At 43.3% G+C, this 12,849-nt stretch overlaps 1 protein-coding gene across 1 annotated transcript in view; it reads left to right on the plus strand.

The window, feature by feature from the left end:
* The window catches only part of LOC137436818 (uncharacterized), a 41,251-nt gene extending 29,350 nt beyond the window's left edge, over positions 1-11,901 (plus strand). The window contains exons 5-6 of the mRNA XM_068130955.2: positions 5,530-5,614; positions 11,326-11,901. Of these exons, the coding sequence (XP_067987056.2) occupies positions 5,530-5,614; positions 11,326-11,446 (206 nt within the window). The 3' untranslated portion in view covers positions 11,447-11,901. The remainder of the gene's footprint in view (positions 1-5,529; positions 5,615-11,325) is intronic.
* The last annotated feature ends 948 nt before the right edge of the window (positions 11,902-12,849 follow it).

Here is a 12,849-nt window from a genome sequence, read left to right on the forward strand (position 1 = left end):
TTGATGGTTGTGTTGCTTTGATGGATGTGTTGGTTTGGCAGATGTGTTGGTTTGTCGGATGTGTTGGTTTGGCAGATGTGTTGGTTTGTCGGATGTGTTGGTTTGGCAGATGTGTTGTTTTGATGGTTGTGTTGCTTTGATGGATGTGTTGGTTTGGCGGATGTGTTGGTTTGGGGGATGTGTTGGTTTGGCAGATGTGTTGGTTTGGCAGATGTGTTGGTTTGTCGGATGTGTTGGTTTGGCAGATGTGTTGTTTTGATGGTTGTGTTGCTTTGATGGATGTGTTGGTTTGGCGGATGTGTTGGTTTGGGGGATGTGTTGGTTTGGCGGATGTGTTCGTTTGGCGGATGTGTTGGTTTGTCGGATGTGTTAGTTTGGCGGATGTGTTGCTTCATTAAAGGACAAAGGACAAAAAGGACATTGATGAAACTAATTTTCTATGTAATCCTTTTACAACATTTTAACACCTTTAATTGGACTATCATACATTTTATTTTTAGCTCACCTGGAACAAAGTTCAGGTGAGCTTATGCGAAGCACTTGAGCGCGGTTCGTCCGTCCATCAGTCCGTAAACACTTGCGACTTCTTCTCCGAAACCGCTGATGGGATTGCGACAAAATTAGGCACAAATAGTATGTGTTGTGTTGTGAGTTTGTTCACGGCATTAAAAATCGGGGTCTAGGTCGGTTTACCGGGATCAAAGTGGATCCCCGACCCCCCAAAATAGGAATTTGTTTTTTCCTCTGAAACCCCACACACTATTTTGATGAAACTTCACCAGAACCTTCATCACCTGTGATGTACCAATGTTTGTTCATGGCATTAGAAAAATTGGGGTCTGAGGAGGTATACGGGGTTGGAGGTGGGGGAGGGCGGGGGGGGGGATTGCCCCCCAAAATTGGTATTTTTTTGGTTTGTTTGTCGAAAGTCTTATGATTAAGTTAGTATGATTCTACATGCTGCCCTGTCTTCTAGCAACCATTGAAATTGGTTTAAAATACCTTCAGTCAGTGCAGTATACTGTTTACTCTACCAGGTGAGCACCAGAGGTATTGCCCCTATGTTTGTACTTCTATTTTACTATATTTCTTCTTTCGTATACAGCACAAGGCTGCGGGGTAGCGTCATTGGCTGAAGGCGCCCCTGTTCAGCTGTTGCAGCGCCCTCTGCTGGTGTCATTGGCTGAAGGCGCCCCTTTTCAGCTGTTGCAGCGCCCTCTGCTGGTTAGGGCAGGAATTTGTAATTTGTCCAGGTTGCCAGCAATAGCTCGCCTACTCCTCGTGAAGGACACTGTGGGATCTTTAACGACCACCAACTAATACTGGCAGACGGGACCCCCGTTTAACGTCTATCCAAGGCATCGCACACACATTGATGAATCACCCTGCTTGAGAAACACCGGGATGACAGTTTGTAGCTGGGTCGGGATTCAAACCCAGGCTAGACAGCTTAAAGGCGAGTGTCCGTACCTCTAGGCCATCCGGTCAGCACTTTCCTATATTTGTCATAGATTATACACTTATTGCTTCATCTGTGAATCCCTGTTAGCAGAAGAACTGTGTCTATATAAATAATGTTATTAGTCCCCTACCGGTGTACACCGGAGGGGACTATAGGTTTGCACTCCGTCCCTCCGTCTGTCAGTCTGTCAGTCCGTCAGTCCGTCAGTCGGTCATGCAAAGAACAGTTTTCCGGACTTTTTTTTCTAAACTCTTAATGCTAATGATTTCAAACTTGGTACATGGTTTCCTCATGATAGGTTACAGATCAAGTTCGAACTTCACGACGTTTCGATCATTTTTGACAAAGTTATGGCACTTTGAACTTTGGTAATTTCCCCAACAGTTTTCCGGACGACAGACTGCCGGTAGGGGACATGTATTGCAGCGCAATACTCAGAATGCTTGTTGTATATAATTTTAAGTCACTATGAAGAATCACGGTGATGGTTGTTTGTATGCCACAGATTGCGTAAAAAGACCTTCCAACAGCCCCTTCCGACTAGAGCACCTAAATATTTTAGTGGTGGGGAGTTGGGAGTTTGGACGGGGGGTGAGGGGGGGTTGCATGCATTTGTGAATATCTGCAATTCTAGTAATTATTATTACTAGGGCATGCCCGTACTATATATATATCTAAAATTATATCCCCCCCCCTCTATCTTTAGACCCTCTATTTACATGAAATGGTTTGGTCCATTCGCAAAGCCAAAGCGAACGGCTTGCGAGTACGGTGACAATCCCCCCCCTCTATTTACATGAAATGGTTTGGTCCAAAGCGAACGGCTTGCGAGTACGGTGACAATCCCCCCCCTCTATTTACATGAAATGGTTTGGTCCAAAGCGAACGGCTTGCGAGTACGGTGACAATCCCCCCCCTCTATTTACATGAAATGGTTTGGTCCAAAGCGAACGGCTTGCGGAGTTTGGTAAAGAAATCGCCATAGCTCGGTAACTACTTCTCCGATTAATATGAAACCTTGAAAAGGCATATCCTCGGGTCCCCAGCAATATACCTGGCAAGTTTCAAGTATATCGGACCGGTAGTTGTCGAGAAACAGCGGTCGCATACACACAGACACACACACACACAGAGATTACTGGAATTATAGATAGACTAGGGCATGCCCATACTATATATATATCTAAAATTATATCCCCCCCCCTCTATTTACATGAAATGGTTTGGTCCAAAGCGAACGGCCTGCGAGTACGGTGACAATCCCCCCCCCCCTCTATTTACATGAAATGGTTTGGTCCAAAGCGAACGGCTTGCGAGTACGGTGACAATCCCCCCCCCCCCCCCCCCCTCTATTTACATGCAATGGTTTGGTCCAAAGCGAACGGCTTGCGGAGTTTGGTAAAGAAATCGCCATAGCTCGGTAACTACTTGTCCGATTAATATGAAACCTTGAAAAGGCACATCCTCGGGTCCCCAGCAATATACCTGGCAAGTTTCAAGTATATCGGACCCGTGGTTGTCGAGAAACAGCGGTCACAGACAAACACACAGACACACACACAGACACACAGACACACAGAGATTAGTGGAATTATAGATAGATTAGCCAGTCCCCCGTGCGTCCCATTGTAAAACCGGGAGACAGGGTTTTACAATCACTTGTGTGTGTGTCTGTGTCCGTCCTGGTTGTAGGTTTTTTTGACATTTAAGTTTTGTCATCAAATTGTCAACAAAGTTTTACGATGAGAATATGGTGTACATGATACGATATTTGAGGAAGTTCCATATTCCGAAAGAAGATCTCATCACTGTGTACATTTCTTACATCAGACCTATGTTGGAATATTGCTGTCCCGTATGGCATTCCTGACTGACACAACATCAGCAACAACAGCATGCATTGATTGAATCGATACAAAGACGAGCATTGAGGATTCTTTTTGCTGGCGATTATGATTCCTACCACAATGCCTTGAGTACCTGCCAGCTGAATTCACTGTACGAACGTCATGAACAACTTTGTAGTAACTTTGCATCTTCTTTGCATAGTAGATTCCCAGACTGGTTACCAGACAAACAATCGTCACTTAGACAATTACGTCACAGCAACAAACTCATTGAAATTAGGTGCAGGACTGAACGTTACAGAAAGAGTGCAATCCCTTATATAGTTAGACTTTTAAATACCATCAATGTCCTCGAAGTAAGATCAATCTCTCTTCTTCTTTCTTTTTTTTCATTAATAAGGTATCTTTTAATCGCATGTTAGGTGCAATAACTCACAAGTTTATACATATTTGATATTCTATTTTATTAAGATTGCCATTATCCCAACCTTTATCCAATCATGTAGGTTTTATAATACAGCATGTAGACTGTGCAATAACAGACTCACTTCTTTCTTTCGTTAGCTTTATATATTTCGGAAATTTTATCTTGGTACTTATTGTCCCCCGTCGCACCGCGGAGCGAAAGGGGGACTATGGTTTTCCCCTCCGTCCGTGTGTGCGTCCGTCTGTGTGTCCGTCCGTGTGTGCGTCCGTCCGTGTGTCCGTCCGTGTGTACGTCCGTCCGTGTGTCCGTCCGTGTGTGCGCCCGTCTGTGTGTCCGTCCGTGTGTGCATCTGTCCGTGTGTCCGTCCGTGCGTCCGTTCGTGCGTGCGTGCGGGCGTGCGTGCGTGCATACGTGCGTGCGTGCGTGCTAAGCGAAGGACCGAATTCGAATTTGGTGTGTGGGTGCACCCACGTCAAAATCCAAGATGGCCACCACCATGTATGTCTGATGCCATGTATGTCTGAACCTTGTGAGCGAAATATCTTGAAAAATAAACGAACTACTAACTTCTAATCTGGTGTGTGGGTGTATCTACGCATAAGGAAGAACACTATTGAAAGTTGGGTCGCCACGTCAAAATCCAAGATGGCCGCCGCCATGTATGTCTGAACCTTGTGAGCGAAATATCTTGAAAAATAAGCGAAGTATCAACTTCTAATCTGGTGTGTGGGTGTATCTACGCATAAGGGAGAACACTATTGAAAATTGGGTCACCACGTCAAAATCCAAGATGGCCGCCTTGCGTCTTCCACTTTGTCAACTCACATCACTTCACTGATGGGGGACCTAGGCGTAACGCTTGTTATTTCAGGGCTAACCCCCACTCTAGCAGGGAAAATGGCCTTAAAATGCCTGTTGTTGTTGTGTTGTGTACTTATTCTTTCAGCCATTTTAACAATGTGCATATTTTATAACATGTGTGTATTTTATAACATGCGTGTATTTTATAACAATGCGTGTGTGTTATAACAATGTGTGCACCCTAAACGATCCTTATTTTTCATGTTATTAATGCCTGCATATATGTACTTGTAGTGTAGTACCTTTTAATTCATTTTAATTATTTGTAGATGTTATAGTGATTGTAATTTATTTACTTATCTATTTCATGATCCTGATTTTTATGCTATATTGTAAATGATTCACAATTCAGCTTCTGGCTGCGATGATTTGATAATAAAACCATGAATTGAATTGAATGGTGAAAACAAATTAATAATTTTGTCAAAAGGTCAAAATCACCTAAAATCATAAATTTTCATCCAATTGACCTGAAATTTCAATTTACACTTTGAGTTTTGTCATCAAATTTTCAACAAAGTTTTATTATGAGAATATGGAGAAGACAAATTAATAACTTGGTCGAAAGGTCAAAGGTTGCATAAAATCATCAATTTTTATCCAAATTACCAAATAATTTGCATATGGGAGCAGAGAAAGTGGAACTCGCTGAAGCCAACATATTTGGTTTTTTTGGAACAAAAGGTCAACCAACGGTCATAGTTGCATAAAATCGTCATTTTTCATTTTGTATATATTTTTAGCCGTTTTCGCCATGTTTAGCATATGGAAGAAGAAGACGTCGGAATACAAAGCGGATGTGGGCGGGCTTTGCATTTTGAGATGCTTTCTAGTTACCTCTGCCACCTAGGGTGGGCGGAGGTTACGTTTACTAATATGATTACATGCCTATGATAAAGTAGTATTGATCAGTCCCTGTCTTTACTTTCCAGTTCTGATTGGTGTGGTGACTGCATGTATTGTTACCATTTCCTTTTTACTTCTTGCCATCATTGTGTTTTCTTGTCTTCAATACCGGTAAGTTTCAGACCTACTGTTGTTATTTATGTTACATGTAACAGAATGTTTGCAAAGATTCATTACTCAGACGAGCGTGTATTGAGCTTGGTGTATTGATGCATCTGTTGCCAAGGCTAATGTTGTGGTTTTAATGTAGAGGACAGTTATACTGTATGGAAATTCTGAGTCAATCGGAAGGAAAAAGTCTCCGAAAGCTTTACTTTTCAACAGTTTTTGGTGAAAGAAAGATACTCAAAGTTACAATTTATAATTCAGGAAAGCATTTAAAACTTGGACGCACTCAGTAGAGCCCAAACCTCCACCAGGATGGACACTTCACGTTTTGTACAGCATTCATAGGCCGGATGTGCATCTGGACCTTAACCAAAATCTAAATGACATGTTCTTGACACCTACCCAACTCATCCACCAAGTTTTGTCATAATCTGTCCAAAACCTTTTGAGATATTGTACTATATATCGTTTTTGGCCTTGTATTTCAATGGCAAAGAATCGCTTTTAAAATGCTAGTTAGTCAGGGCCCTTAGGAATATTTTGGTTCAAATTCTTCCAAAAGCATCAAATTTGGCGCAGATGTTGCCCATGCCATACTCTTTCGATTTTTGACGGGCGCCAAGGGCGGTATGATCCGGGGACCATACCGGTCCATCCCGCCATGTCACCTGACCTATGACGTCATAATTAGGATATGCATCCAACCACATGGCGTACTATAAGTGGTCAAAGTTCAAAATGAATCGATCGAAAAATGAAGGCAGGGATCCATTTTTAAGGTTTTCATAAAATCCAATATGGCCGCCAGGTCACATGACCGATGACGTCATATTTATGACATGTATACAATCATGTATACATGAACCCGGATCATGATCGCACAAAAATTAAACACAAGGATATGGCATACAGTTCATAAAACATCAAAATCCGTACCTTTGTAATTAGACTGATGAACTGCATATGCCTGAAAATTAGGAAATAGACATGTAAATATTTCCTCTAATTGTCAAAAATAAGGTCAGAGTTCGATTCTCCAACCCAGAAACATAAAATGGTGAACCTCGCGTAAATCTTGAAAAAACACTCAAAATCCGACAGTTTTGACTCAAAAGTGACCTTTAAGATGACCTTGAGGGTTGACCTTGACCTCAAATCATCAAAATAACATCATAATTGGATTCCTCGACCTCGAAAACCCCTGAAAAGTGGTATCATGCATGATTCCAACCCTTTTGGTTATTTAACTGATTTTCCTCTAATCCGGGTGGCGGCCATTTAGTATTTCGCCAATATGGGGCCCCCGGGGGGGGGGGGAGGGCGCCCGTCTTGGCGCCCGTCAAAAATCGAAAGAGTATGGCATGGGCAACATCTGGGCCAAATTTGGTGCTTTTGGAAGAATTTGAACCAAACGGCCCCAAAATATCCCTAAGGGCCCTGACTAAGTATCCGGATCCGGATCTTCACTAAAATCGGATCAATTCGTCCTTGTCACACACACACAACCTGTCCACCAAGTTTCATCCGAATCCGTCCACAACTTTTTGAGATATCCTGCTCACAGACAAACAAACAAACAGACAGACAGGGGTGAAAACACAACATTTGTCTACCTTTGGTGGCACAGGTAACAAACAAGAGCATACTTGGTGGAAAAGATCATGAAAAATATTTCACAAGTCGAGGAATAATGACGGACATAGTAAAAATAGTGATATGGGGACACCTGTGTTCTGGCAGTGTTACATGGTGAGGGATCGGAAGAGGGAGAAAGTAGAACTTTGTTGAATCTCACACAAGAATGTTGATTTAAAGTCAATTAATTTGGTGCACATAAATCTCTCTACGATGTCTCCTTCACCTGGTATAAGCCCATCATACTAAAATACACCGCTCTCTCTGTCTGTCTGTCTTTGTCTGACCACTATATATACGATCGTTACTTATCCAATCTCAACCAAACTTACCAGGAGGATTAAAGGCCAGATAATGGAGGTTGTAGTGACTTAATTTGCTCTTCTTCCCAAGGGTGTTTTCCGCCTTGGGCGAAAGCTGAGTTGAGGTGTATAAATAGCTTATCGTGGCGTTTCGTGAGGCACACCTGCCAGAGTAAGAAATATTATAAACTACAAAGACATTTGATTACCTTTTCAAAGAGTCACTACTGCTGTTTAACACTACGCCCCAATTGTGACCTTTATTTGATGCACAACCCTATGCTTCCGGAGGGAGTGGATGTACTAGTCGTATAAAACCATGAGCTGATAAAATATGTTATTCAACTTGAGATACGCAACAAAACATGCAATGTGGGCTGGTCGTCAAAACCTGTTAAAGCACTATAATCATAGATGTCCTGGACAGGTAAAACAGCCACTTTACATAACAAAATTGCTGCAGTGAGAGGCACTAGTGATCTGGTTATCAGGGAATGGAAAAAACAACCCCCTCCATGATAATCCCCTCCAATCCAGGTTTCCACCCCTATCCCCCCCCCCCCTCCCCCACCCCCAACCCCCCACTTCCATTCTTTTCTCTGTTTTCTCCCATTGTGGAACTGCCTTCCCGACGCAGTTCAATCACACTCTTTCATCCAAGGCTTCATACATCAAGCATGCAGAGCACCACCATCTTATGTTACCCTACATCCCTACGTTCTGTGAACTTTTTTTCTTCTTTTTTTTTGTATACTGAATCGAGGCTCGTGAAAGAGCTAACATTTACTTCACAAACAAATCAACCAGACAAACAAAATATATAAAAAGAGGGAGCGGAAGACAAGATGGGGAGAGAAGGGAAAGCACACAAACAACATTTGAGAGCAGGGAGATGTGTGGGAGATAGAGGGCTTGGGGGGAGGAGGCGTGGGAAGGGGGGGGGGGGCGGGGGGGGTGGGAGAAGTATAAAACACAAGGACACCAAGGACTTCCAGGACAGAAGTTGGTATTTCAAAAAAGTGGAATTGGGGTGAAATTAGCAGGGGTAGAAAAGATCAAGGTTTTGGATGGGGGAAGATAAGAGATGGTGGTGAACAGCTGTTTTAAAGACCTGGAGGGAGGAGTGGGATTGAAGAGAGTGAGGGAGTTTGTTCCAGAGGCGGGAAAAACGAGGAATGAAGGAGTGAAGGTGAGCAGAGAGTCTTGATTTTGGCAGTTTAACCATAAGAGGGTTGCAGGCAGATCTTGTGCGACCTGTAGGAATATTTGCGGGACAGAGCCCAGAGAGAGCTGGGGGGGCAAGGCCAGAGAGGAGTCGGTAGAAGACGGAAAGACCACCAACCTGCCTGCGGTGAGTGAGTGAGAGGCCCTTGGAGTTAGCTTCATCACGGGAGATTCCAATGATTCTGAATGCTTTGGTTTCAACAGCGTGAAGACGAGCTAGGTGTGAGGCAGAAGCACCAGCCCAGAGGGGAGAGCAGTATTCCATTGAGCTGCGGATGAAAGCCTTGTATGTGGTGAGGAGCTCAGGTGTGCCAAGGAAGGACTTCGCACGACGGAGGATGCCCAGTCGGCGACTGGCTTTGGAGGCCAGATTTGAAATGTCCCCATTAACCAGATTCTATCCCCATTAACCCTCCATACCCAATCTGCTTACATGCAAATTACCGTTTCCTCTCATTCTCTCTCCCCTCTATTCCTATTCATTCATGCCATTGCTTGTTTTGTCCATTTGTAGCCCCACTGTCAGTATGTCGCCTTTTACTCTCTGTCACCTCGCTCCTCCATGAGTCTAGATCTCGTATTAAAAAAAAAAGAATAATTAACTCCAAACCTGCCACCTCCAAAATGTTGAAAAGAAATATAATGTAACTAGTGAGGACCCGGCTACGCCAAAACCAAACAGACAATGCAGAAACGGCGAATATTAATCCATGAACCAATAAATTCCACATTCCTGTGCCACCTTCAGTCGAACGAATATCACGAATGGACAGTCAGTTCGTGAATGACTTGGGCAAAAAGCCTACTCTGTCTGAATGGTTCTATACCCAGTCAATGGCAAAACGGCAAATGGCGAATCCTTGAATGTCACGGGTCAAAACCCTCACGTCATTTCCTCATTCTGCTTTTAACTCAATCTCTCAATATATTCATTCCAAACACCATCATTCTAATCAAAAATTAATACTATAGGATTAATATAACAAAATACAACGTTACAAACACTCGTGAGGTTAACGAATATTGACCGATCTAACGTGATAACCAATACAGACGATTCTGCACACGATGGAGGGCAGATACGAAACACCTCATACGAATGGAAAATAAAAATCATGATTGTGTTGAGATATTTATGAAACCTCCCACGTACCTTATGACATCCAATGGGACCGCTAAACATTTCACAGAAGGTATGGCAGGCCTCGCCCCAAAACTGAGGGAGTAGTTTTGGGACGGATGGACAGGCAGACAGACACTCCTGTTTTATAATATAAATGTTTATCCAAATAATTGATTTGCTTGTTTTCCTTCAATCGTTATTATTTCTACTAATCAAATGACTGGTTATCTTACTATAATTCACCAAATGTCCGTCCATCTGACTGTCTGTCTGTCTGTCCGTTCGAAGGTACCGCAAAAACTGCTAAACCGATCGCAACAATATTTTGGGTGGGTAATCCTGGGATCTCCAGGAGTAAAATAGGCTATATTGTTTTTCCAATTTCAGCTTTGGTCTCCAGCATTCTCAGGTTTGGACTCCCGCATAACATTCGCATCCGCATAACGTTCATTATAACGTCCGCATAACGGTCACAACGATGTTTTCATTGTGACGATGTTGTTTTCCCGGGTGCCGCACAAACGGCTGCACTGATCGCTGCACAGCTGCACCGATCGAACTCGGTGACCTCGGACAAAGACCTTTTATAAGGACACGGGTTGAATCCCTGCTTGAGAGAATTCCAACCCCCTCCCCGCCATCACGGCTGTCACTTCAACTGACAATCCCACGAGATATGCGGAAAGGACGACCCAAAACCAATATAAACATCATTAAACATCATTCGTATATAAACATCACTAAAAGTAAATAATGACCTCGGCCAAAGTTACAATGACGTGAGTTTAATCTCTACATGAGAGAATTTCACATAGCTATTTGGGCGGTGTATATGCTAACAGATCGCTGTCTCCATCGATCTTGCCAAGGCCGTAACACCGATCGGCTCAAAATCCTTTTAACTGTTGACTTGGTAGTTTTTACAATGAAGAAAACACGTATCGGGAGTACATACGACATCGGGAGGACTAACTGCACATGTCTTCAGTCTCAAGCTTAAATCTGTAATGGCGGATCTGAAGAGCAGAATGCTTGGAGAAGTGGTGGGCTACTTCGGCATGAAGGAGGATCAGAAACGTGGACTCCCACACTGCCACATCCTGCTGATACTTGCTCCCGCATGACGTTATTTTCCCGGGTGCCGCGCAAACGACTGCACCGATCGAGATTTAACGGATGCTTATATAAATCGTTTAAAAGAAAAAAAGCCTTCAATTTCTGATATTTAGCCTTTTCATTTGGGCCTCCCAATTGAAGCCCCGCCCATAGGGCGGGTACCGTTGCTAGTTGTTATAATGTAGATTACAATGCAAATAAGAAAGTCCCCCAGCATAATTGTTGGATTATAAAGACAATTGCCTTACATAATGTGGTTCATGTAATTGGAGTAAGCAAACACTGACATTTGTGTGTCTGGCTTTGTCTTTCAGAAAACAGAAAGTCGAAGTTGATGGCGCCTGGCAAAGTAACACACTCATATCTCCTTACCTGTCTATGGTCAGGCACTGGGATAGCAGTGACCCTCTTCCCACCGAAGCACCTTCAAATTGAGGCCAGTATGGAGGACTCTCGATGCTCCATTCCTGTAGGAATGCAGTTGGCTTGGGAAGCAACAATGTTTATTTTTATGAAAAGCAAAGGAGAGTTGTGAGGTTGGGCCACAAATCCCAGTGCAAGTGGCTCAGTTAGGTGGAACTTATAAGCAGTGGATCATCATCGTTATACCTTCGACTTGGACCATTATATTGAGCAAGCAATACAGTTATAAGTTTGAAATGGTACATTTTGGGGTTACATCAAAGTACAGGGTGCCGTGATCAAACGTCGTTGCCTTTTTTTTTTTAAGTTTCCGAGGCGAAAACACGGCTTATGTTCCAATGGCATCAGGAGACTCACCTGATGCTGGGGGGAATGTGTGATGCTGGGCAGAAAGTACCTACATCTAAAAGGTCTCGTATCTTTGCTCACTTCAGCTGGTGCAAGACTGTTTAACTTTAAACTGCCAACCTTTGTAATCTCACAGGACAGTGAGAATCCAAAACATGTCAAATTTATGCTTGCAGTCGTCTATGCCCAAGCAATGAAAATTTACGCCAAAAATGTAAAAAACAATTTTTAACAGGAAAATTCGAATTTGATTACATGGAGAATACTTTACTATCCAAACCAATGTTTTATGGGGTTTTAAAGAGTGATTTTGTCACCTGCGAGTTATTAAAGGGCTTTTTACATTTGTTCTCTTAAAATTGATCAGCAAAGAGTAAAGGAAAACGAATGTTCAGTGTTGCTTTATTGAGCCTGGTGTTGGCTTAGCGGTTAGGGTGCCGGTTTGGGATCATACGATCCTGGGTTCAAATCCCGGTCGATCGCTGAATTAACACCAGGGGGGTTGACTCAACCTGTCATACCTTCCGAGGTCGGCAAATTGAGTACCAGCTTGCTGGTAATTCCCTGTGTGTCGCAAGAGGCGACCAACAGGGTTGGTGGCAGGAAGGGCATCCGACCATAAAACATTGCTTCAAAAAGGGGACCACGGTGCCCAAACAAGGCCAACCCCCACTCTGCGGGAAAAGATGGCCTCCAAAGGTGGTTCTTCTTCTTTAGTGTTGCTTTAGCTTTTATTGCTATCAACCAAAACGATTCATCCTTAGTTTATACATAACGTAGGGGTCAAATTTTCATTCGGGACTTGCATTGCCTGTCGCTGCAGGGAGCTTCCAGAACCGACTTGAAGATGTTGTCAAGGAAAATGTTTGTTGCATTTTATTTTGCAGTTCAGTGAATGTAAACAGCATGTTACAATTATTTTCACTCACAATTTATGAACCCATCTAAACGTCGGATAACGGGGAGGTGGTGGAGAGGGGAGGGCAAGATGTGGGGAAAAAAGGGAAGGGACGTTGTGTGTGGTGGAGGGAGAAGGGGTCAGGGGGATCAAAAATTCCACACTTTTG

The sequence above is a fragment of the Myxine glutinosa genome, chromosome 11, assembly GCF_964187855.1.
Source record: "Myxine glutinosa chromosome 11, kmMyxGlut1.1, whole genome shotgun sequence".
NCBI lineage: Eukaryota > Metazoa > Chordata > Myxini > Myxiniformes > Myxinidae > Myxine > Myxine glutinosa.